The sequence below is a fragment of the Telmatherina bonti genome (assembly GCF_933228915.1).
Source record: "Telmatherina bonti genome assembly, chromosome: 14".
NCBI classification, from domain to species: Eukaryota; Metazoa; Chordata; class Actinopteri; order Atheriniformes; family Telmatherinidae; genus Telmatherina; species Telmatherina bonti.
In genome coordinates, this window is record NC_136612.1 from 11,240,482 (window position 1) to 11,268,246 (window position 27,765).

The following is a 27,765-nucleotide window of genomic DNA, read 5'->3' on the forward strand; positions in this document are numbered from 1 at the left end:
CTGCAGAGCCCGACGGGACATGTTTAATACATGCAGTTTTATTTTGTATTACTTTCTGGTGAAAAGTCTTCTGTCTCCTGATAGATACAAGGAAGCAGAAGATCAGGATAACTTCGACACAAATGGTAGATATCCCCACAACATATTCACCATTTTGTTATAATAATGTTCCGATATCCATGTACAAAAAGATGGACTTTTCTTTCTACTTTTTAATGGGTCGGGTCTTACAGGTCCTGTAAATCAATACGATTATCAGTATTGTCTTTTTTACCAATAGCTAAAATACCAGTTTTGTCCAACTCTTAATTTCTGATACCGATATTGATATTTTTTTTGGTTGTTCCAAACAACCAAACTTTTCTGGAAAACTCTACATGACATCTCTTGTATTTTGTCGTTTTGAGTTAGAGGAGACGTAGCTGAAGAGTTTCATATATAATATGTGCCTGTTGTGTAAAAGTTACGTCGTTTAATAATAAGTAAAATAGGTTCCAATATCAGCTGGCAGTATCAGGTAATATTGAGCATCTCTAACAACTGAATAAAAATGATTTTACTCCGCTGCATGTGAACTTCTCCCCTTTAAACCTCCAGATAAGTCTGACAGAATTACTTCTGTCTTACTACAACTACTTACTACTTTTTACTACTACTTTTATTTGAAATAAGCAGGAGAAACACTTTATATTAAATTTATATTCTGAGATTTTATGGAAAATCATGGCTCAGAACTTCTTGGTGTTTTTTGTTCAAATACGCAGTAGAAGCACCATAACTACACATCTATGTGTTATAGGTCTGGTCTGGACACCTCCTACGTGTCACATATAACTAAAATAGTTCAGGAACTTCAGCAAGCTACGGTGGCCCTGAAATGCAAACCACAACAACAAAACAAAAGACACAAACTACAAAACAAAAAAAAAAACGCAACAACAAATTAAGAAACAGCAACAAATTGAAAATGACAACGATAATTAAAAAATACGCAATGACAAATTAAAAAACACGACAAATTTAATGAACAAAACAAAAAATTCTAAAAAAACACAACAAATTTAAAAAAAAAAAAAAGATAAAACACAACGACACAGATTCCTGCGATCCTTAATTGAAATAAGAGGTTCTGAAATTGAATGGATGATATTTGTATACCTAAAGACTTCCTCAATCCCATTAACATGGGTTCCTACGTGGAAGCAGGGTCTGTGGACCAAGAGGTGGGCTCTCCTAAATTGGGGTTGAGGTTACGGAGATGGTTGAAAAGTTCCCGGTGGCGGGGCTCTTGGGGTGGACGAGATCCACAACATCAAATGAATCTGTGATTAACAGGCTTCTGCAGACCTGAATGACAAACAGATGAGGAAATTCAGCCATTTGATTCAGATGTGTTGCATCTAAAAGTTACAGGATAGTAGATCTCGAAGACTGGACTTGGGAACCTCTGTCTTGTCTTGGTTGACCTGACTCTGCAGCATCTCACGGACATCAGACTCGGTACCTCTGAACCCCCAGACTGCGGTGGTGGTGAGACTAGAGGTTGTGCTTCAACTAGGGGGATCAACCTCCTCAAGCTCCCTGGTAAGGTTTATTCAGGGGTCTTTTGTCCCTCCTGGAGAGAAGGATCGATCGGATAGCCAAACCTGCCACTGAGGAGGAGCAGCGTAGTACTGGCTTTGTTTGGTTGGTGCTCGAGCACCGTTTGAGATCTGTAACGCCTTCAGAGGCTCAGAGTCAAAGACAATGACGATGCGACTGAAGCCACTGCCTCTACTTGTAGATGAAAACATGTTTATGTCTGGAAGGATTCTGACCTCAAATGTCCACTTGCAGCTGTGCTTGGTGTTCGTTATTATGTCTTTGCCCAACTTTACCTTTAGATTTCTGCATTTCTAACACACACACAAAAATTAAGGGACCATTTCTCTGGTGTGAATAGTTTTTTGTCTGTTCTAGATAAAAACATGCAGAAAATATTTCCAGAGAATTATCTTTCCCTGCAGTAAGTATATTTTTCCACTTTTTTTAAAATTGTTTTTTCAAGATATTCATATTTAAGCTGATCTTTCACTGGGAGACTAAGAATATGAAGAACTACAGCTCAGGTGAGACTAGATGGAAAAAAATATTTCACATATCAGTCCAGGTAGTAACAGTAAAGAGCTCCATTGTTTGTGGACAAACATCTAATAAAAAAACAAAACAAAACAAAACTATATATATATATATATATATATATATATATATATATATATATATATATATATATATATATATATATATATATATATATACATGTATATATATATATGTATATATATATATGTATATATATATATATATATATATATATATATATATATATACATATATATATATATATATATATATATATATATAGTTTTTTTTAACAAAATTTACTGAACTTTACAAAACATTATTGAAACAACAAACAAAAACAAATTAAATATGCAGTATTGATCAAAATAGGTACAATAAGTCAGTACAGATAAGACAAACAAGGTTACATACAAATTAATTAGAAATTGGCTTGTAATAAAAACAAAAACATGAGAGAGTACAATTTTATGTGACAATGAAATATAAAACGTAAGTTATGAAGAAGAGGGATCTACACAATTAAAAATGTTTTCATAAAAATTTATAAGCCTCATATTCTTCATATTTTTTAAGGAGTTTCAGAGATTTAAAAAGTGAGTTAATTTCTTTGGAATAAGGGAAACAGCAGTTGTTTGAAGAATCTTTGTTTATGAATAAAAAAATTAGGCTTGTAATATGAAATATTAACTACATGTTCAAGAGGATTAGTTTAAAGGAGGATTAGTTTAAAGGAGTACACAAGGTTCAGATGATCAAATAGGTGACTTTTGAGAACAGTTAAAAAACGTTTTTTCTCATCATCAAAAAAATAAATGTCACAGTTTATTGGAGCATTTATTGGTTATATTCAAATATTTTGAGATCACAGCATTAACTGGGTAAATATTATGAAGGATCCTAAAATAAATTTCTCTAGTTTTGTTGGAAATGCAGTATTTATCAGGAAGAAGCCAAACTTTCTCCCAGTTAACATCTTGAACGGGATATTTCAACATCTAGAAACACAGTAGAAGAAGAAATCCTCCTCGTGACGTCACACGTGTAGCGGCTCCAAACCGGAAGAAAACATCCAGCTGTTAGCGCAGCAGCTCGTAGCTTAGCAGGCTGCTTTGTCCCGGGACAGAAATGAAACGGCGCTGAGAATCGGGAACAAAGCAGTGGGTCATCATGCTGTGTCCGGAGTAGCGACAGCATCAACTGAAACCCAGGGAGTTTAATTCTGTTCAGCTTTCCTCCGGACTGATTGTTGAAACAAGGTACGTTAGCTTAGCACCCGTTAGCCTAGTTAGCTTAGGCTAGCCTGCATGCTAACACCCAAACAGCGATTCAGACTTAAAACTAGGCACGAAATTAAACTTTTTATGACATTTTATCTGTTGCCTTCAGGCTGCGATGCCACTACAAGCTGGAGTGTTGATAGAAAGAGATTACAAAGGAAAAAAGGAGGAAAAACAGGTGTCTTATTGACATTTCTGATAACATCCGCAGCGTTAGAGGAGCATCCAAAGACAAACATATAAGCAAAGATTTGTTTTAAATTTATCACAATTAACCAGCAATATGTAGAAATCACCAAATGTCTGTTTGGCTGCTTTGTTATATGTTCTGTATTTATACATGTCATTGTTATTATTTCATGATTTGATTCAGTTTCTGGTTATTTTCACTTTTTTCAAGGCAGATTATTTGTAGATCACATTTCATGAACAAGGCAATTAAAGGTATTTGACTTAAAACATTAATAATCTGATGCATGAATTATTTAAAAAAAAAAAGTCAATGCCACTTTTTCCACCTCTACAGACATGTGCAGAACTGCTTTTCTATCTCTTTAACATCTTTTGACTTTTTATTTGGTACATTTATTTAAACAATTCTACAGAAATATTCATAAAATAATATATTGTCTTATTTATACAATACATATATTCTACATAAATACTTAATAATAATAATAATAATTAGAATATATATATATATATATACACACACACACATATATATATATATATATATACACATATATCTATATATATATATATATATATAAGATATTGTCTTATTTATACAAAATATATATTCTATATAAATAAACTGTTATCATTTTCTAATCTTGTTTATCACTGAGGTGAATTTAATAAGTATGTTTGTGTATTTATGACATTTTATATTATGAAATTAAAAATACTTAATTAATCTCCAAAGAGAAATTCAATCATCAGTATTATTTGATATTCATATTCATTTTACATATTCAATGTTAAATTGATTTAATTATTTATATGATAATTTAATATAACAATAATAATAACCCAAAATTCCAAATATACTATCCTCACTTATGAATATATTATAAACAGCCTTTACATAAATGTCTACTGTCTTGGACACGATGCATCAAAGGGTTAAAGGTATTACAGATGGTACATAGAAAGCTTTAAAAACTAGTAAAACTATAAACTAAAGTAAAACTCTGACCGAGCTTGTCTCCAAATATAACGTAATGTTTGAGAATCAAACAGAGCCTGTATTTTAGGGTAAATAACAGGTTAGTTGTCACAGCCTGTAACTCTATGTTGGATTATAGTGGTGTAATGTAAATAAATGCCTCGTCATGCTATCAACACAGTTCTAAGGAAACTCAGTCTACTAACAGGCACTAAGGGTTGTTATTATTACTCATTTTGACTCTGTTTTATTTTATCTGCTTAGATGTGATGGGCTTCCTTGTCTCTTTGCATTCTGTTGATATTATTTTTCTTAATAAAAACATTTAGCCATCACTTTGCTCATATCTATAGATCTGTGTCATTCAGAAGGGAAGGGGAAGTTGCCCTCCCCTCCCAGCTTTGTTGCTGCTTTCTGTTCCCACCGCCAGCTCTAAACTGGACCATCAAAGTGCTGCTTCCTTTGGAATCAGTTGCTACAATAAATGATTTACTTACATTTTGTAAAGCACTTTTTTGCCATCTTTAAAAAAAATCTGTATTAAAATGTACATGTTTTATTACAAACAGCTACAGTTACAGATTCATCATGTTTTGGGAATATTCATTCAGTTATTCTATGACACAAAACTATTTTAATCTCTTTCTTACGATGCCAAGTTTCCTGTTTCACGTTCAAAACGACAAACCCAAAATAAATTAAGTTTATCTTCAAGGGCCCTTTATATTATTTTGGCCCCAACAGAAAGCTGAGTTGTGTGACAGAAAGCTGAGTTGTGTGAGGTTCCCACAGAAGAGTCAGAATCAACACGTAGGGTCTGAACAAGTTCAGCTGAAATACAACCCAAAGTAGAAACGGTCCCATCTGAAAAGAAAACCCCTTCAAGTGAAAACCAGAGAATAGCAGCTCAGTTCATCCAGGAATGAGTGAAGTAACGTCTGATGAGGAGCTGTGCAACTGAGCAGTTTTCCAGATGTAACTCCCAAAGTCACTTTAGAAACATCCATAAAGAAATGAAGTACAAGCTAGTATATGATCCCAGGAGTGAACACTTCATGAAAACCTCCTTATCTCCATGGAAACTAGCAGGACCTTCATCTCCATGGAAACTAGCAGGACCTTCATCTCCGTGGAAACCAGCAGGACCTTTACGATTCCTCTCAAACAAAGGGGGAGTCGTAGGAGACACATCAATATGCCGTGTCAGTATCGTAACAGTCTTTAGACTGTTTGCTTTTAAAACCTTTAACTACATTCAAGGTCTTTTGCTCATCAGTTTCTTCTAAAAACATTGTGTCCATAATTTCTATATGTATTCTATTGATGTTATTTATATTTTTAGATTGTTGTGTCTCTCTCACCAGATCAGATCCAGTATTTACAAAATATTTGTTGAATTCATCAACAATCGAGGCCAAATCTTTTACTGTCTCATTATTTGTGTTCACAAAGTAAGTAGGAAAATTAGATCGACCATTCCTATTTTTAATTATTATATTTAACACTTTCCACGTATTCTTGTTGTTTTCTAATATTTTTGTATGATTTTAGAGATGGAATAAAACTTTTCACCATAAAACAGCAAAAGTGAGACATGACTTATGACTTCAGCTGTTAGATCCCGGCGTTTTGGTCCCACAGTGACGAGACGGACGTGTTGGAGTCAGCAGAGTCGGCTTTCATGTGATCAGAAGCTCTGAAGCGGACAGTGCTGCTCTCATATATTTGTCACGTTCCCAAACAGCTGCTTGGGCTTCGATCTGTGGAGAGTTATGCTTGGTCGAGTCTTTCAGCTGTCAGGTTGCTATGCAACATGTTAAACATCTTCTGTCCTACAGAAATGTTCCAGTGACCGCCGTACAGTGCACTCTAGTCGAGTAGAAGATCAGTAATAGTTGGATATTTTGGTTTGTGCAGCAGAAGAAAAGTTTTGTAAAGAGAGCTGCTGTCCTGCAGGTTTTAGATGTTTCTCTGCTCCAACTCCAGCCTGTTAAGGATCCATTTGTTTGAATGAAACACATTGAAGCAAAGAAACATCCAAAATCCGCGGGGCAGCAGCCCTAAAGGACGGCCGTTTGACACCACTGTTGGCGCTGTGTAGCACCTCCATGTCAGCTTGAAACGTTCGTGGCATCGTTTCATTAATTAAAACACTAATTTCTGAATAATTCTGGTCGTAAATCTCTAATATAGCAGCTGATCAATCAGCTCTGTTGTGTGGGATTTTGTACATTTCCAGTCGACTTGATACTTGGACTGATTACGAACCGTTTGCTCTTCCTCACATCATCATCCTGACAAATGATGCACGTTTACTGTAGAGACCAGAGCAGCGTCTCCTCTGGTCCTCTGCTCACATCGACGCTGTTTCAGCAGAGATTTATAGAGATTTCTTGTCTTTCCACGTCTCCCCGTTACATTTCCTCATTTGTTTCTGCTTGCTTCAGGTTTTGGAGTCTGACTGAGAGTCACCTCCGTCTTCCCACGCGCCGACCTTTAAGGAGTTTTATAATAATTTCCTTTTTACAGGATTGTGTTTCCTGCAGTCAGTCAGCAGCAGCTTCTGAGGCCCTGCAGGCTCATTTGCATATTTAAATTTGTGCAAATATTTAAGAAATGTAAATTATCAGGTGATTTCATCATTTTTACCTTCTGGTTGATGTGGAAAGTTCAGACCTAAATGTCAGGATTTTTATTGTTTGGTTTTTTTTTTTATTTAAGGCATTTAATTAATTAATTAATAGAAAATAATCTTATTTTGTTTTATTTTTAAGGAGGCATTAAAGCAGCCTTGTAGCACAGAAGTTGCATCTTATTCTTAATATTTAATTCTCTGCACCGTCTGTTTTATTGTGATTTTATTGTGTTTTTTTGCACTTTGAACTTTAAGGGAATTTCTTATGATGAGGATCAGTATAAGTGCCTCACAGTGTGTGTCACACCTCCCCTTTCACACACACACACACACACACACACACACACACACACACACACACACACTCATCATTAAATCACCTCTCATCCTGCACATGTGGAGTTTAGTTCTGGGATCATCCTCCGTCTGATTCGTCGCCTCCATCCTGATAAAACCAGATCAGGAAGCGGTTATTGTTTTGCTTAGTTTCTGACGGATGGTCCTGTTTGGGTCCCTGCAGGTGTGAATGAGTGACGTGGTGCCTCCCACAGCTCTCAGTGAAGTCCAGCTCCGCTTCCTCTGCCATGATGACATAGACAACGTCAAGCAGCTCTGTGCTGATTGGTTCCCAATCGAGTAAGATTTAAGTTGTTCTTATGTCATTTACTTATTTGTTTACGCTTGGTGTTTTACATCAACGTGCATGTAGAAGTGTGTGTGTGTGTGTGTGTGTGTGTGTGTGTGCTGTAATCCTGTCTGATGTTTGTCTCCAGGTACCCAGATTCATGGTATCATGATATCACCTCCAACAAGAAGTTCTTCTCCCTGGCTGCCACCTTCAGAGGGGGCATCGTGGGAATGATTGTGGCCGAGATCAAAGGCCGGACCAAAGTACACAAAGAGGTACGGTGTCGCTTCTGCTGTCGGTCACAGGGATGAAACCAAACCTAGCAGCCTGTCCTTACTGGAGCTGCTGGGAGGAAACGTCCTCAGCAGATGGCTGACATCGTGCAGTCTGTTTTAGACAAACCAGAGACCTCCAATGGAAGGATCGTCGTTAGCTTGTAATACAGGAGAGAGAAGGACGTAGGAAGGGTTCAGCTGGAACGAGCAGAAAAAATAAAACCTCATTTATTTTAAAGGCGAAGCTGCAGATTCCATGTTCATGTAAAACTGGAGAAGGGCGCTTCATCTTTGTCCGCACATCCACCGATGTCAGCAAGGAGACGTCCGGTACGTTGCGGCGACGCCAGCTCAGCTGGAGCTGGTAAAGGGGGATGGGAGCGGCTGAGCATCATGGGTCATGCACGCCATGTTGGCATCTAACGCCATGTAAACAATAATTAATCCATTCATTCATAGGGAGTAGGGACACACAGCGCCGCTGCTGCAGAAAACACACACACACACACAGGAAAAGGGATTTACAGGGACACACCAACCAACTTCTTATCGAATCAAATCAAACCTTATTTGTTTAGCACTTTTCGTGCTTAAAAACAATACAAAGTGCTTTACATAATAAAACAATTTACATTAAAATAGATATAAACATCTCCAGTCTCTGAGGTCCTCTGGCTCCTCCAAAGGCCAGGGTCATGAGACCGGAACAAGGAGTGTGTTCCAGTTCTTATATCTGATGTGTTTGAAAGGCTGGTACCTGCAGACCTCGGGGTCGGCCAGGACTCATCATCTAAAGATCAGATAAATATGAGGGCTGAAAACCTTTAACTCATCTCATCTCATCTTTATTTATAGTCACACACATAATTTATTCTTATATTTAGATGATGGTGAGGTTCTAGATAAGCCCTTATAGGGTTTCCAACCTCCCTAGTACTGTTATTTATATTATTTAACGCATATTCATCATTTTAACCTTTCCGCTTACTTTTTTAAAATTTTCTATTGTTTCTTTTAAAGAGCAAACTTAAATAAATAAATAAAATCACAATGATGAAAGTGTTTTATTTACAACAAACACTCCCTTGTTGGTTCCAGTCCTAAACTTTAGATGACTCCCAGAAAGCATAATTCAGGTTTTACAGCTGTTGTTATTGTTGTTGTTGATGTTTGGTGACCGTCTCTCTTCCTCCAAGTGGGAAAACGGTGAAGTTATTCCAGGTCTTTTTCCTCTATGGGAGGTGCTGGAGGAACCCGACAGCCATTACAAACATTTCTGGTCTAAATTGTCACCACTATAACCACCAGCGATAATCTCAGTAGGCGGGCAGCTGCACTAAATGCTACCAGAAGTTAGAAGATGCCAACATGTCCGAGATGATCCATGATGCACAGCTGATGATGGGAAATTCCCGTTACCTTGGGAACAAGGGAGCAGAAATGGACCTTTTAAAATACATTTTTACCTTCAGGTGGTCAAATGTTCGGCAGATTTTAGAGGTAACGTTTCCAGCTGTTGAATGAGACTCAAAGCAGAAAAACTGGAATCAAAGGTTTTCTTTTGGACTAATATTTAACATCCGCTGCAGCTTTTCCTCTGGAGGATGCAGAGAACATTCACTACATACTAAACGCTGTAAAGTATTTATTATTCATGCAGTTTTCTTTTTCTCTGATAGGATGGAGACATCCTGGCCTCCAGTTTTCCTGTGGACACACAGGTAGCCTACATCCTCAGCCTGGGAGTCGTCAAGGAGTTCAGGAAGCATGGCATCGGTACCTCTCCGCTCTCACCGCTCGCTCTGACTAATGACGAAGCTACAGCTCTGCTCATATGTATTCATCCCCTTTCCTTAAAGAAAAGGCTGAATTTACGACAGTCACTCAAATAACTGGAGACTTAAAAAAGGAACAATGACTAAACATTTGCAAAAATATAATTTAGTAATATAAGACTCTGTTTTTTTATTTAATTGAGTTGAAGAAAGAAAAATAAAACAAACAAACAAATGTGTCCTGGACAAATTAGAGACTTTTCTGTTGAACAGTGGGACAAAATACCTGCCAACAGGTGCAGAAGTCTGACTGAGAGGAACAGAAAACACCTGACTGGAGCAGAAACATTAAAGGATTGTTCAACTAAATATTACTTTATGACTGATGGAATATGTAATAAATGATCTTATTTATTTGCTTTTTAAAAAAATATTTCTATTGAACCAGAATTAGAAAATAATGTCATGATTTTCATGAAACTTTTATTTATTATTACTTTAGTCAATTTCATCTTATTTTACAGGTTTTTTCCTTCTTTAATGAAAAGTATGAATAAATATGAGCACAACTGTACTTATGTCTCATTATAAGGAACTGTTTATCTCTGTTCTCATTTTGCTTTAAAGTAAAAAAGGACATAAATGATGAAATATGAAGCAAAGACACGAGTAAAGTAGAGTAAACGTTGTCTTGTGGCAGAAAGCAGGTACCGCTGCATGACAACATGAAGGACATAATAAAAGAAGACAAATGGAGCAAAAGTAAAGGGACATAAATATGAGGGAGAAGATGAAGGTGTCGCTTCCTTATCTTCTTTTGTCTCCTCATGTCGGACTAAATACGTCCAGAACGGATGTTTTTATGTGTGACGGGAGGAATCATGAGCAGAATGAGCCTTTAAGACTGCAGCTGCTGTTTTCTGATTTCAACCTGCAGAGCAGCGTCGAGGTCTGACTGTTTTATGTAAAATACCAGCGGAAGCGGTGGAAACCCGGTGTGGGCGGGGCTTAACGGCTCATTTGCATGTGCGAACGTCTAAACAGAAGAAGCGGCTTGTGTTTGTCTCTGTGTCCTTTGTATATCTGACTCCAGAACAGCTGTGCTTTGCATGTACGCTCTCGTTAAGCGCTGATGTTGTTTCAGCCTTTTATCTGGGAGGCGGCGTGGTGTCCGAGGGACGAGACGGGAACTTTATGGCTCCAGACCAAACAATATGTTCAGTTTCTCAGGTTTTATCTTCTGTAGCGGCAAATACTGCTGATCTGAACAGCTTTTTTCTGAACTGTATGATAAAAATGTCTCTACATTCCCAAATCAAACTATTCTTTACTGCATAAGTTTAGAGGAAATAACTTTATAGCAACATAACAGAGTGATGTTTGCAGAATCTGATCAACTCAAAGAAAACATCCAGTTTTGCACTAAACATTATTAATCAACATTTCCTGCTTTATAAACTCAGTTTTGTCGCTTCTTATCCTGCTTTCCTCCAGTTTTTACTCTGCTGTTGGAAACTTTCTTTTTTTATTTATTTAATTCTTTCAGGTGTTTGTTGTTTCCCTGCTCCAACACACCTGATTCAAATCAAATGGATCCAGCAGCTTCTTGTCAACCCTTTTTTTCTTTTATTAATTTTGGTCAGGTGTGTTGAAGCATGGAGACACCTGCCGTAACCGTCCCTCCAGGACTGGAGATGACACCTCTGCTCTAACTGGTAGTAAAGGTCAGGGGTGACATCTAGTGACCGGCAGAATGTTGTGCATTTAGAGAGAGACTAGCCCTAACTAACCCTAACCTCTGCATGAGAGGCTGCATCATGCAGATTTATTACCAGGGCCGGATTAAAAGTGCACAGAAAATAGTGTGAATGCTTTCATGCTGAAATGCTTCTGCTTGTAGGTGGAGCTGATTAGAGCTGTGTGGCGTCATTCTCCATCCTTGTTATGTCCGAGTAACAAATAACAAGTTCCATCATGATATATTATGACAGTTCAGTCACTGAGATTCAAGGTTCTGCCTTTTTATTTCCAGACAAAATGTAAAAGAAAACATTGCTAACATAAAAAGGAGTGTGTCCTCTGTCCTCCGTCTGACTCTGTCTCCGTCCTTCCAACCTGTCAGGCTCCCTACTGCTGGACAGTCTGAAGGAGCACATCTCCACGACCGCCCAGGACCACTGCAAGGCCATCTACCTGCACGTCCTCACCACCAACACCACTGCCATCCACTTCTACGAGAACAGGGACTTCCGGCAGCACCACTACCTGCCCTACTACTACTCCATACGCGGCGTCCTCAAAGATGGCTTCACATACGTGCTGTACATTAACGGGGGTCACCCCCCCTGGACTATATTATATCCTTTCTGCCCGTCTCAGCAGTGTGTTTCCTGTCATGTCAGGTGAATGAATCAGGTGCAAATGGAGCGTTTTCGTGTTTTCTTTAACCTTCTGCTGCACTGACTACATCCAGCACATCGGCTCCGCTCTGGCCAGCCTGAGCCCCTGCTCCATCCCCCAGAGGCTGTACCGCCAGGCCCAGTCCCTGCTGCGCTCTCTGCTGCCCTGGTCCAACATCGCCTCCAAGACCGGCATACAGTACAGCAGAACCATGTGACACGGCCAAGTAGGTCCCAACCGGAGCGGCGCCTCCTTCCCAACCGTCCAAATTAGGGCTGGGCGATATGACCTTTTAGTTATATCCCAATATTTTTATGGCATGTCACGATATACGATATATATCTCGATATTTACCTTAATGAATGAATGCTTTGGTGCAGACAATCACATCAGTAAGATGATTTTGTGTCTACATTAAAACATAATTGTTCATACTGCATTAAGATATGCTGATTTTAAACAGTCATGCCAAAAGGATGAAATTGTAACGAAGCAAATTAAAACCGTATTTATTGAACAGTTAAAGCAGTGGCAGAAGCATGTCATTTACATTTGTGGTACTACGACCTTTAGTGGCGACACTTTTGCGACATACTTTGCATACGACAGTTGTTTGGTCAACATCCTCTCTCTGGTATCCAAACCACCGCCAGATGAAGGATCCTGTACTACTTTTCTTCGGAACAAATTCTTCTTCCTCCATTTTTTTGTAACTCGCGCTGCTACCGGAGTTCTCTGCTAGAAAAGCTGCTCCACGCTGCCTCTCATGACGTAGCACATAGCTCACGTTATGTACGTAACGAGGTGCGCTTGCTTTAACTCTCTGTGCAAAGCGGTGCAGAGATTCAAGGAGGAGGGAGAAAACCCCGCCCACAGCGTGACAACAGGATACTCTAATATGACGAATATAGACATTTTCAATATCCCACAGGGGACTAGCCACGATATCTCCAGTATATTCGATATATCGCCCAGCCCTCGTCCAAATGTCTCCATTTTCACTCACTTTCTGTCTTTTTTTTTTTTCTTTTTTTTTTCAGCCGCTCGGATCAGTGTCTTCCCCTCCACCCTGATCAGACCAAGACGTCCACTCATAACATTCGCAATGTCCTCTGGCGTCCCTTCCCAGACCCCCCCCTCCGTTTGCTCCACGTTCGGCGCCAACAGCACAGGATTTACAGCTCTAGATGAAGATAAACAGGGTTGTTGCTCTGCAGCGTCATCATTATGCTCCTTCACGCCTTTTATTTCCACGTGTTTGACACCCCCTCAGTCCCACGTCGGCCTCGTCGTCCCACAGACAGGATGACCCACACACGCAAAGGCAAGCACAGATGGTGGTTTTTATGTGAACGGGTGACACACACATCAGAAAAAACCACGCAGAGACTTAAGTTGTCAACCCTGCCTTTCCTCTCCTCCATCCCACCAACCACCGCTGTCACAGACGATGTATACTATATGTATATTATATATACTAAGCTAATATGTGAATTTATCTCAATATGTATGTCTATTCTATGCTGTTAGTTGGCCTGTTCGGAAGACAACCCGATTGTTTTTGTCCCTTTTTCTTTTTAAATTATGGACTAAACCCACAGTCGGCTCCAGTTTGTAAGATAAACACAAGTTCAAGTCAAATATAATTGACCTGGTATAAGTTTATAGGTTAGGTAGATTAGAATAAACTGAATTATACACAGGAAACATGAAGAAACAATGCAGATGGATCATTATTTTGTAAAAACCCATAAAATCAGCAGTTTTTTTGGGTGAATATATCCAATCATATCCTATAAGCATGTAAATTTAGGACAAAATATGGTCAAACTCCAAACAAAAACACCTCATCTGCTTCGTTTCCACACGTTTTCTTTGTGTGTTACGTACGAGAGTAAAAAGAGAGTCCTTATTTTAGATATTTTAAAAAGTGACTGGTCACATCTGTGTTATTTTTCACCATATAGACGTAACGTTGCTGCTAATGTAGAGGCCTTTCTATTTTCTTCCTTCAGATTTTAAAATCCAACCCAGATTAGGTTTTTATGAAGCCTCATAGAAGAGATGAGATGTTAAAGGACTGATCCCAAACACAAGCGTGATCCTTGTATGTATGTGTGTCCATATTTATTACCACGCGGTCTGAATCGAGCACCTCTTCAGTGCCAAACGGCACTTCGTCAGAGCAGCATTCTTGGTTTTATTGGGGTTTTGTTGCTGTTAGTTTGGTTTTACATTCTCAGATCTGAGCAGAGGTGTGAGATCAATGTGTAAGGGGGGGGGGAAATGTGCATTTATCGTTGGAAAAAGGTGAACATTTCCCTCCTGAGATGCACTGGGAAGGTGATATTGAAGTTGAGTTTTCAGACTTTGTTTATGCAATAAATCTGTTTGATTTGAGTGATTGTAAAGACTGACTTGGTGTGTTTACGCCTGCTTCTGGACTGTTTTTACCTCTTTTTTTCTTTCATTCTGAAGTTTTCTCTGTATTTGTTCTACCTTGTACTTTCCTGTTTTCATTCCCGATGTTTCAGTATGTTGTGACTCAGTGTGGCTCTGAATTGGGACTTGAGAGACACAGATTAAAATGATGTTTAAAATAAAATCCCTGAGAGTGTATCGAACTTTTAAAAAAATGTGATGGCAGCTTTTCTGACCTGAAGAAGTAAAGAAAATGTCTCATTTAATTCAATTGCAGAAACATCACTGGTATGATGGCACAGCGTTAGTCTTAGTTGTCCTTTTCACAAACACGTCGGCCTCATTCACCATTATATTCTTCAGAATTATCTTGAATTGAGCTTTATTTATACATCATCAGTTAATAACCGGCATCTCAAGGCACTTTGCAGCCCAAGTCAGTACAGTTCATGGTGGTCCAATTAAATTCACAAAAGTCCAGTGTGAAATGTTTTTGTTAATAAAAGACAGTTAATAAAGAATTACTTAGCTAAGCAAACCAATTTATTGCATTAAATCTTTTTTTCCAGTTTAATCCTTCATCCTCAGCTGCATGAGGAGACGGTGGGGACGAAACAAGAACCCTTCAACAGAACCAGAACATCCATTTCATTCATCTACAATTCTGACTTCGTAGATCTTTGTCGTCTATTGCAGAATTCAAAATGAAAAATACTTTATTAATCCCCAAAGATAAATTCAATATTGTAGTAGATAATTAATTTGAGGAGGTCTTGTTCTAGAGGCTGATTGCTGCTGGCAGGAAAGATCTCAATTAATTAAAAAATTAAAACAAAATTAAAATTAATCAAAATAATTTAAAACATTAATTCAATAGTGCAGTCTAATCAAATCAACAACTAGAATATTTCAAAATAATCTGTTTTCCTCCCAATTCGTCCAAAGACAGCTCAGAGCTATCCATATTGAGTGACTAGTATTTTATTTTATTTTATTAATTGGATTGGGTTAATAACAGAGCTGTGACAATATGCTTTTGTCTCGATTCGATTCTGATTTTTTGGGTGGGGGTTCGATTTAAAGTGCAATTCTCACAATTCTTCTATATTGCTAATTTTTGTAGATTAAAAACTAAATAAATGTATAAAACTTTTTTTTTTTTTTTGCTCATCCTTTTTCTTGATTTCAATTCGGAAAAAAACACAGTCGCCAAACCATCATTCTGCTGCTTTAATGCTCAAGAAGAAAAGTAAAAAGATGAATAAAAACAAAACAAAACAAGACAAAGACAAAAATTTTATAATGGATTATTTTTATTTATTTGAAAAAAAATTATGAAGCAAAAAAATTCCGATTTTCGATTTTTTTTTTTTCAATTTTCCCACCCCTTGTTAATAATTTATCTTCAATACAAATCACAGTCACAAACAGACAAACCTGCAGGTTGTGTTTACGGTAAAATAATTTTTATTTTTGTTATTTTTTACTTTTTACGTCTATTACGGTAACTGGTGACGTCACCACGCAGCAGACACGCCCATCCAGAAAAACGAGGGAGCGCGTGAAAGAGCAAGTATTTACGGTCCTCGGCTCCTGGAGAATGACCCTCATCGTTCAGAGCAGCAGAGGAAAAGCACAGCTCTCTCCATTATAACGGACTGGCTTTATTGTTTCTGTTTGGAAGCGTTTTTAATAGATTTCTCTAAAAGAAAAGAAAGGGGAAAAAAAAGAAGTTTCAGACGTGAAAGTTGAAGGAAACAAGGTAAGTGATACGGTCAAACATGAAAGACTGACCCGACTAGCCGCCAAGTTTTAACCTAACTTAGTTTCTCATGCAAATACTTAGTGGTTGTAGAGTAGAAACTGGGGAGGTGTGGATGTTGTGACTGGTTTAACTTATCAGAGGTGTGTTACTTCCACACATACTTTTCCTCTTTGTTTCCATCATAGATTGTGCTTTCCTGGCGCGTTTCCTTTTCAAGGTGGGGGTGGGGGCCACATACCAGGCCAGGGTTGCAGGGGGGGCGTGAATGTGCGCGTGCGTTTATGCATGTGAAAATACTCATTGATCAGCCCCCTTTCATCCAGGCTATGATTTTAAAGTGTGCTGGAGGAGCTGCAGGAAGTTGCTGCTATTTGCAAGTATCTCGGTAAATAGGACAAACATGAATGTGGTGCATCAGGCCTGGTGCTGACTGAAATGAGGAAGACATCGGTCTTTGTGACGTGCATGTGGTGACTGTGTGTCTGGCAGTGTGGGATGGTGAATGGGTGATGCCCCCCCCCCCCCCCCCCCCCCCCCCCCCCCCCCCCCCTTCACTTCCTCAGAATAAAACAGATAAACATGTCTGAGACATTTGCAGAGATTGAGCCTGTACTTGCATGTGTCACCTTGTTCAGGTCTTCTGTCACTGGAAGCATGGAGGTCTGAGGATGACCCACACGGTTCATTCATAGGATACTTTGATAAACATTTTTAATTTGTGTTGACTTCAACAAACTCAAATGTACAGGTTGTGGTGTTGTTTCAAGACATTTTTGTGCCAGAAAACTCTCCAATGTGATCAAACTTTATGTAATCTATCATAAGCTGTGGTATTTAGATGTCACAAGACCAATATTTGCATTTTATTGGGATGTAGTTTAATTAATAACTGAATAAAATAAAGTTCAGGACAAAACCATATATATTTTTTTTTAATTTAAAAAATTTATTCATATTAAAACAAAACAGGATTGATTGGTCTATGGTAATTATACCTCATGGTGCATTTGGCTATACAAACCCCTTTTTTTAAATTTTTTTTATTTTTTAAAAACTTTTTATAGTATGTGTCAGCTTGTTCTGGTGTCTTCTGTCACTGAATGCATGGAGGTCTGAGGATGACTGTCATAAGCTGTAGTCTTTAGATGTCACAAGACCAATATTTACATTTTATTGGGATGTAGTTTAGCCTTTCGCCCAAAGACTGCTGATATAGGCTCCAGCTTCCCCACAACCCTGAATTGCATTAAGCGGCTGGGAAAATGAATGAATGGGATGTAGTTTAATTAATAACTGAATAAAATAAAGTTCCGGACAAAACCATATGTATATGTGTGTGTATATATATGCATATATATATATATATATATATATATATATATATAGAAGAGCAAAAAATGTATTTCTTAGAAAAAGATTTTATTTCTTTATAATCCTGCCAGGTGCTATAAAAGTAAGAGTTTACACACTTACTAAAAAGAGTCCAAAGTCTGGACATTATGACACTGAGGCATCGGGATATACCTGCTATGTACACTAACTGTAACACCTGACACCATGTCTCTTTATACACTTGCTGCAAATAATGCAAGCATGATACGGCCAAAACGTTAATACGTTATGTAGTCACAGCTAGGGGGCAGTACACAGCACTAGGTCTCTGAAGTGAAAGGGCCAATCTGCGGCTGGAAAAATGATAAAAGACGCCGGTGGTTGCAAAAGATCTGCTCAAAGCTATCCAGTGTTTTACCTCATATCTCGTGATAATGCAGTTGTTTGCATGACAGCCTCAAGCTGACTGGTCAGTATTGCAACTTGCGCGCACGGCGCGTTACAGGGCGTTTTACGCCGGATACCAAATGATCATTGTAATTATTTTGACTGAAACTGAGATCTCGATTATTTAACACAATTATCCTTTTATCTTTAACAACATGAACATAGTTAACATTAAACCGTGGCTTTTAAACTATGTCTGTAGGATTCCATAAATTTTAGAAAACAAACAAATAACATGAAGCTTTGTCTTGACAAAGTGCAAATATTGATGTCAACTGAATAGATTAATAGAAGTAAAGATTAAACAACGCTGTGCGTTGTGATGTTCTCAACTCCGCGTCGTACATTATAACCGTCTAATGCACTGTTCCGAGTTGTATAATCTGCTTATGAACCAGTGGAGTTTGAATGTTCTCCCTGTGTTTGTGTGGGTTCTCTCCAGCTTCCTCCCACCGTCCAAAGACATGCATGTTAGGTTAGACGGTTACTTTAAACTATCCCTACGAGTCGGTGTGAATGGTTGTTTGTCTCTCTGTGATGGACTGGTGACCTGTCCAGGGTGTACCCTGCCTCTCGCCCAATGACTGCTGGGATAGGCTCCAGCTTCCCACAACCCTTAATTGGACAAAGCGGTTAAGAAAAAGGATGGATGGACATTAGGGCTGTGACGATGTGCTTTTGTCCCGATTCAATTCCGATTTTTTTTTGGGGTGCCAATTTCATTTAATTCGTTTTCACAATTCTTCGAGGTTGCTAATTTTTGTAGATCAAAAAAAAAAAAAATGTATAAAACTTTTTTTTTTGCTCGTCATTTTTCTTGATTTCCGTTGGAAAAACACCACAGTAGCCGGACCATCATTCTGCTGCTATAATGCCCAAGAAGACAAGTAAAAAGATCAGTGAAAATAATTTTTTTTTAAAAGATTTTTTTTTTTTTTTTTTTAATTTTTAACCAAAGAAAAAATCGATTTTTAAAATTGTGAAGCCAAATAAGATCCTGATTTTTTTTTAAATGTATTTATTTTTTATTCTATTTTCCCATCCCTAATGGACATCATAAATTATTTAAAGAAATATGCATGATTTATATGCATTTAGTTGCACTAATTTTCCCCAACTGTCTGGTAAGAGTCTACCAGCTGCAGACATTAGTCTAGATGCCGTTGTTTTCTGACAACCCTTCTATGTACGGATGTCAGTATTATCTTGGCAACGCTTGTGTTGTTGTCGACAGTAAACATGACAAAAGCTTTTCAGAGATTGTGGAGACCAAGCAAGAAAATGCAACATAATAAAATAAGAGTGTGTTATGTTGTGTAAGCCTGGAGAAACGGTTTAGATGTGTGTACAAGACAACACACATCCGTTTATTATCCCAGTTCTCTCATGTTTGCTTTAGAGGCAAATTCCACCCACGTTAGTAAAATGTGACTAGAATAGCTGGCAGAGGCTTGTCTGAGTTTATCGCCTCATAAATTAAAGATATGCTTTAGAGACAAACAGAACCAGATTTTGTATTTCAGGTCGGGTCTTTGATATTCACTAGCAGCCATTTAATAGACTCTATCTGAACAAGTTGGCTTTGTTTTTGTTGGAGCATCCTGCTCACTTCCATAATAGCATTGACAACATTTAGATTACATGTTACCTGATAAAGCAGCATTTATCTACAAGGTAACTCATCTCAGAGAAAAGGTGTTAGAAAGTCTGACAGCCAAGAGTTGTAGATGATAGTCGTTTGTTCACTTTAGATTGTGTGCTGTCTTATTGACATTAATAAAGGGTGGGCATTTAAAGTAAAAGTACTGTTTAAATAACTAAGAATTACTAGAATTATTCTTGTCTTTTAGCATTGTTGAATGGAAATAAATCAGATGTATTATTGGTTGTATAGTTTTAGCAGGAGGTTATCTCTGTCTGTTGCCAATCTGATCGTTGATTATCCTTCACTGCTAAGTGGTCTGAGCAACTGCTCGATCTTTCTGGGTCATAGTTCTCGCCTACTAAATATAGATGCATAAACCCTGCTGAGAAATCAGTCCTTTATGCCTTGATGTTTTCTTTAAATGAAAAAAGACTGACTTCCTAGCTGGCTTGATGTTGTTCCCCGGTTGGCTTGTCCCTCTGACTTTGCGACTGTAAATCATCACACAGTTGAACATTTGGCCCGTTTTACGCCGGATACCAAAGACAAGCAGCCCCAAGCCTCTAGATCCAGAATCCTGGCTTGGTTTGTTGGTTTTTAAAGCTGAATGCTTGTTTTTAATAAGTTGCCTTTGTCTTTATTTAACTAAAGAATGTTCTGGGACATGTGGTCTTTGTCATTCGGCTCAGGGGTGTCAAACTCCAGTCCTTTTTGGCCGGTATCCAGCAGGTTTTTGTTGTGTCCCTGCTTCAACACACCTGGTTCAAATCCAGTTGAAGCTTCTTGTCAACATATATGTTCTTTTTGGTCAGGTGTGTTGGAGCTAGGGCTGGGCAATATGACCTTTTAGTAATATCCCAATATTTTTATGGCATGTCACGATATACGATATATATCTGAATACTTACCTCAGCCTTGAATTAACGCTTTGGTGCATACGATCACATCAGTAAGATGATTTTGTGTCATTAAAACATAATTGTTCATACTGCATTAAGATATGCTGATTTTAAACATCCATCCAAAAGGATGAAATTGTAACGAAGCAAATGGATTAAAACTATATTTATTGAACAGTTAAAGCAGTGGCAGAAGCATGTCATTTTAAAAGAAGATAACGTGACTTTGCATGACGTAATAAATGCAACGTACCTTTTGTGGCAACACTTTTGCGACATACTTTGCATACGACAGTTTGGTCAACATCCTCTCTCTGGTATCCAAACCACCGCCAGATGAAGGATCCTGTACTATTTTTCTTTGGAACAAATTCTTTTTGTAACTCGGGCTGCTACTGCTACCGGAGTTCTCTGCTAGAAAAGCTGCTACACGGTGCCTCTCATGACGTAGCACGTAGCTCATGTTATGTACGTAACTAGGTGCGCTTGCTTTAACTCTCTGTGCAAAGCGGTGCAGAGAGTCGAGGAGGAGGGAGAAAACCCCGCCCACAGCTAAAAACACCTGCGTGACAACAGGATACTCGAATATGACGGATATAGACATTTTCTATATCCCACAAGGGACTAACCACGATATCTCGAGTATATTTGATATATTGCGATATATTGAGACGACAAAAACTTGCAGGACACTGGCCCTCGAGGACTGGAGTTTGACACATGTGGGCCATACTCTCCTAGCGAGATGATTATTGAGATTTGTGTGTTATCAGCATAATTTTGACAACATTTTTTGTTATTTTTTTTATAATTTGAGCAAGTGGGAACATGTAGATATTGAACAGCAGTGGCCTTAACATTGAGCCTTGAGGAACTTCGCATGTTCTTAGTTTGCGCTGATTTAGACACAAAGTAGTCCCTGTTTTGGATAGGACTCATACTACTTACAATGTTCCCCCTAGGTTTTAGGCATTCAAGCAGCGATGTTGTTTCTGCCACAGGTGTGACTTCTAATTTAAGCAGAACCGCTTAGCTATTGCCCTGAGGTTAATTACCTCCAGGCGCTTCGTATTACACTGTAGATGTAGCCGAGGACCTCTGAGCTCTTTGATGGCACGGAACAGGAAACCTAAAACCAGTTTGCATTGTCTGGGGGGGGATTTTCTTGTCTGCAGCAGGTGAGTTGGATGCTTTAAAGCTTGGTCAGTACGGGGTAAGCCATTTTAGAATTGCAGCTATGTATTTAGAGTGGGTAATAGTTTTAACATTAGGAGCAGGAAATGGAGCAAAGCCAGGAGGTTAGCCTGCAGAAAAATGAGGTTTTTGACATTTTGGCCTCCCTACCAAGAAGATGTCTTTACCCACAGGAAGTAACAGAAAGAATTGAGTCTAAATTATTAAAAGGCATAAAAATGTGCTAAAAAGGGTTTATCTGGCTTATCTTTCCGATTAGCTCTCACTCAGTTTGCCTTCCTGCCAACATCCTTGCTGTCATTAATTTATATTATCTAACAATGTGAGTCAGTTTATGGTAAATGGCTGAAATCTGTGACTTCTGGTCATAATTTAAACTAGTTCAGGACAAAATTGTTTTAATGTGAAGTTTATTTAAGTACATATGTTAATGAGCGAAATAATTCCTTTATATATGAGATTACGGTGCATGTGGGCCAATAGTGCTGTTATGATTTACCTCAAGGTGTTTTGTTTGTCTGCTGTGGTGTAGACAGTCTGACTCTGCAACAACTCACCACAGCGTCTGTTTCACCAACAGGACGAGGAAAGCGAAGCTCAGCTACCATAGAAACTCATTTCAGAAATTAAAATATTAATAACTTCATCCACTTTTGTGCTCATGTTCCTGGGAAGGAGAATGAACTCAACTTAAATCAACTAACTTATTCTTTTAAAGTCAGTTTCTCATAAGTTACACGGCTAAAACAATTCTGTTCAGCCTGTCAAGGCTGTAAAACAAAGCATCAATGCTCACAGGTGAGTTTGCTATTCTCACATAAAAAGCTTGACCTTGAGGCAAAAAAAAAAGCTGAAACAAAAGTTGCAATTTAGCAAGAATATATATGATATGTGTGTGTGTGTGTGTGTGTGTGTGTATATATATATATATATATATATATATATATATATATATATATATATATATATATATAATTTAAAAATTTTTTTTAAATATTAGGGCTGTGACGATATACTTTTATCCTGATTCGATTCTGATTTTTTTTGGGTGCCAATCTGCTTTAAATTACCATTCTCACAATTCTCTCTCAAGATCAGGGGTCGGCAACCCGCGGCTCTAGAGCCGCATGCGGCTCTTTAGCGCTGCCCTAGTGGCTCCCTGGAGCTTTTTCAAAAAAAATTTTTTTTTAAAAATGGAAAAGATATATTTTTTTGTCTTGATCTGGGGATGTAGGAGGACAAACATGACACAAACATTCTTAACGTTTTCCAATGCTGTAAAAATGAGTAGAATATGGCTCTTTCAACATTTTGGGTTTGCCGACCCCTGCTCTATGTATGTCAAAATGTTGAAAGAGCCATATTTTACCAAAAAACAAAAACAAAAAATTAAAAGCCTAATATAAGCCTTATCATGAAGGCAACACATGCTTTATGTATGTATATTAGCTATATTAGCCTACTATCAAAATGACTAAGTTAGCTACAAATACATAATGAGTCTTAATGATAAAATGTTTATTTATAAAATGTTTATAAATTTATAATTTATAAAATGTTATTTATAAAATTATAAAATGTTTATCTATCTATCTGTCTGTCTGTCTGTCTGTTAATATAATATAACCCCAATATTCGATTTTCCCACCCCTAATTACACACACACACACACAAACACACATATATAAATATATATATATATATATATATATATATATATATATATATATATATATAAATATAATTAGGGGTGGGAGAATCAATTATTGGGGTTCTTGTCTTCACAATTGTTCACAATTTTTTGAATCCAAAAACTTTTTTTCCTTTTTTTATCAAATAAAAATAATCCATTATTAAAAAAAATTCATTTTTATTGTTTTTTTGTTTTTATAGCAGCAGAATGATAGTCTAGCGACTGTTTTGTTTTTTTTTTGTTTTTTTTTACAAATTGAAATTAAGAAAAGCGAGCAAAAAAAAAGTTCTGTGCAATTTTTTCATTTTTAATCAGCAGAAGTCAGTCTGATGTTGACTCTGGTCTTCTGTCCTCCGATGTTTTTTTTGTTTATTTTTCATTGAGTCAGCCACAATGCTCGTTCCAAGCAGTAAGTGTGTTAATTTCCAGTCGCTGCCATGGGCCTTGGAGCAAAATGCTGCTGCATCCTGGGAGAGAAAAGATTATATTTAATGAAGATGAATTTGAGGAACATAAAAGAAGCAACCCAACTAGCGGATGTTAAGGTGAAATTCTTTTTTCTTTTTTTTTTTGTTGTTTTTCTTGAAGGTTTTTGTCTTTGGTTCCAGATATTTCTTATCTTTGTTCTCCATTAGTATCAAATCTACCACCCAGTTTGCACCAAAGTTTACATTGATAGACCAGTCGTCATGCTTTCTGCTGTCGTCTTTGTTTTCTAGCAAATAGTTGGACAAATTAAAAATTGAACAACTGTAAACTCAAAAATAATTTCCCATCCTTTTTCTAACTGGACAGACTTACATGCAGGACCACTGCAGTTCTCGTCTTTTTGTGAGCCAACATTAATTATTTTCCTTCCTTTCAAGTTCAGAAGTTAATTTCCATGAACTGAGGTTATTAATAGAAGATGAGGTAAAGATGTTTTGATCAAAAGCCACGCGATGACTCCTCACCTGGCTTTGACTGGAAACCTGAATGACTAACAAATTAGTTCAAATAATTGAGCTTTTCTTATTTATATGTAGATTTTTTGAATATTTTTTCTTAAGAATATTTAGAAATGATATTTTATGAACCAAAAAACAGTTTTTTTCAAACACTAACCCACCTATAAACCAAAAGTAGAAATCTTACCTGAAATAAGGCAACAGAAAAGTGTTTTTTTTATAAAGAAACAGGCTTTTAATGATACATCTGACATATAGAAGATATGAAATTAAACACGAAGCAGCTGGATTTTACTGCTGCTGGTATGTGCTTACTAACAAACGTGTTGTTATGGTGATCATGTCCAGGTTGATGGAAACCATCATGACTCCTGCAAATCGCTGTTTGGCTGACGCACACGGTGCGATAATTGTGGTGGAGTCACCAAGCTGTAGGATCAGGATCATCTTTCTCACACATGCACATCGCAGTTGGCCTTGCACACATAAACTCACCCACCCACACTGACTTCCAGGTACGCAGAGAGCTGAATATAATAGACGTTTTGTGTTTGAGGTCGATGCTTTGTGCATCAACGCTGGCTGTTAATGCGTCTGAGGCAGATTCACTCGTTCTTTGTGTCGGTACATACTCGGTTCTCAATAACCTGCCTGGAGCTGCTTACGTCGTCTGTGCGCTTCATTTATATGTCGAAGCAGCACGGTGACTGGACCGCCGTCGGCTTCGGAGACTCCAGGTCTTTATGAATGCATAAAAATGAAGCCATGTAAACATGTGATGGGGTTTCACCAGGTTCAGATGGCCAGAAGTGTTTTTGTCAACATTTTCAGTTTCTCAATAATGTGAATGCCCATGGGGGCATTGTCATTATTGAGATCCTGTTCGGCCATTTTTATTATTATCCCGCCAAACTTTGCCGCGCTACTACTCCTGCACCATTCAAGTCACTTCAATCACTCAGATCTTAAACTGTGCAGCTCCTTCAGGACATGTGCGTTACGATTTTTTTTTTAAATTTTAAATCTTTGTAGTTTTTTTTAAAAATATTTAGCATTTTGTAAAAATAAATTCAGCCTTGTGAGTGGATGAAAGTCCTTCCAACCAAATGCGGATTGGACCTTGCAAAAATTCAGCACAGTGATTGGTCAACAGGGTTTCAGAGCTCTGCACTGGTTTGCAGTGTCCGGTTCATCAATTTCCCTTCCCCAGTGTCTTTCCTGCAAAATATTTGAAACTCTACTCAAGTTATTCAAGTTTTTGTCATTGAATTGAAATCAGTTCCTGTGATTGGACGAAACAGAATTCAGCTCAGCGGTTGGTCTATTTTGTGCACCAGAACACAGGTACACATACAAGGCACAGGTTCAAATGCAGCATTTAACATGTAGCTCTGTTGTCGTTTGTCGGCTGTTGCTTGTGTGATGGCGTGTAATTCTGCAGGCTGCTCAACGTGAACTATTGGTCTCAGCTGCACACTTCAAGGAGCAAAGGAATTTATTTGCAAATGTCACAGTTAAATATGAAGGATTTGTTCCAACAATGCTCCCTGCAACATTTGAACACTTTGATAAATCTTAAACAACTTTAAAAAAAAGTTTTTCACATTGAACAATAAAGTCTGTCACATCTTTACTGGAGTTTAGTTCAACCTGTAAAACACATGTTTTTGCAATCCCACTAATTACACCCTGCTGGAAGTGGGGAAAAAAAGGCCATCCCGATTGGAAAACATTTAAACGCCTTTTCCAAGGTGCAACTAAGAGTACTAGCGGCATAGTGAGTAAGCCAGTGTGCTTCAAAACAGGAGTTCATGGCTTCAATCCCAATGTGGGGCAAATAAAAAAAATTTCATTTGTGCTTTTTTTTTTTTTTTTCCCCCCAATTTCTTAAGCTTATGCAATTTCATTTCAATCATTCAGCGTAGTTCAATTAATGGGCATTCACATTTGCTGTTATTTCAATAATAGCTGGTTCTAGTTTTTATTGTTTTTATTTATCTTTTTACGTCTTCTTGAGCATTATAGCAGCACAATGATGGTCTGGCTTCTGTGTTGTTTTTTCCTCTTTGAAATCAAGAAAAATAACGACCAAAAAAAAATTAAATCAGTGTTATTGATTTCAATGAGAGAGAAAAAACACAGTAGCCAGATCATCATTCTGCTGCTATAATGCCCAAAAAGACCAAAGAGCAAAAGTTAAAAGATCAATAAAACAATATAAATGATAACAATTTTATAGTGTATTATTTTTTCATTAATTAAAAATTCTAGCTATCTCTATCTTTAACAAAAAAAATTTAATTTAAAATTGTGAAACAAAAATACAGATATTCCTTTTCTTTTTTTTTTTCTTTTTTTTTTTTTTCCCTACCCCTAATTTGCAGAAAAACAAAGGACCTGTTACCTGTTCCCTGTTACCTGGCAGGGATAACACTAGAAGCCTCGTCCATTACACACCACCTTTTCCATGCCTCTATACCGTTCCTGTTGTGTATCGGGTCCCATTCAGCTCTCTGCTGACGGTCTTCCTGTGTCATCTCGTCCTCTCTGACATTTCCTCTGATTTCCGTTTTACCCCAGAGTGAGCGATGAACCAAGTGAACCTGTGAATGAGCTGTTGAGCGAGACATGATGAAGAATAAAGGAAAAGAATTGAGCTAAATGTAGCAGTCAGACAGAGATCCAACTAAAACCTTCAATATCTCACAGATTCATCTAGTTTTAAAGTCTTCCTTTATCTCTCAGCACTTGTCCTGTTTTTGCATGTGCTGGTTTAAAACATTTGCGTTTGAGGTTTAGCAGCTGCATTTCCTTGTCTTCTTCTATTTCCTTTTTTATGTTCTGATTGGTTTCACAGCCAAGCGAACAAATCAATCGGTTTCTATCTTGTATTGTTCTTTTAGTCTTGGTTTGTGTGGTTGTGACTCGTGTGTGTGACTGGTCTGATTTTCTGCCCCATGATCCAGAATAATCTCAGCAGCATAGACGCTGACCAAACCTACTTACTTAAACGTGTTATTTCTCCCATGTCTAGAGATGTGCAGCGAAATAAGCGTTCCCAATATTCGATCAGTCCTCTTGCTGCTTGAATCATCACTTCAGGCAGGACATGGTCACGTTTCTGCATTGAGCGGGGT

At 37.7% G+C, this 27,765-nt stretch overlaps 2 protein-coding genes across 3 annotated transcripts in view; both read left to right on the plus strand.

Annotated features, from left to right (window-relative positions):
- Nucleotides 1-67: 67 nt before the first annotated feature.
- Nucleotides 68-14,805, plus strand: naa60 (N-alpha-acetyltransferase 60, NatF catalytic subunit). Of its 2 annotated transcripts, none has more exons than XM_079252734.1 (7): nt 68-125; nt 7,728-7,843; nt 7,981-8,110; nt 9,790-9,886; nt 12,008-12,242; nt 12,346-12,511; nt 13,326-14,805. In XM_079252734.1, the coding sequence occupies exons 2-6, from the start codon at nt 7,734-7,736 to the stop codon at nt 12,500-12,502; spliced, it is 729 nt and encodes a 242-aa protein (XP_079108860.1). In that variant the 5' UTR covers nt 68-125; nt 7,728-7,733; the 3' UTR covers nt 12,503-12,511; nt 13,326-14,805. The 2 variants fall into 2 exon arrangements, with proteins under 2 accessions (XP_079108860.1, XP_079108859.1); XM_079252733.1 differs by lacking the exon at nt 68-125 and adding an exon at nt 3,199-3,380.
- Nucleotides 14,806-16,400: 1,595 nt separating this feature from the next.
- carhsp1 (calcium regulated heat stable protein 1) overlaps nt 16,401-27,765 on the plus strand; it is a gene marked incomplete at its 3' end in the record, with an annotated part of 35,341 nt that continues 23,976 nt past the window's right edge. Inside the window, exon 1 of the mRNA XM_079252670.1 lies at nt 16,401-16,468. The remainder of the gene's footprint in view (nt 16,469-27,765) is intronic.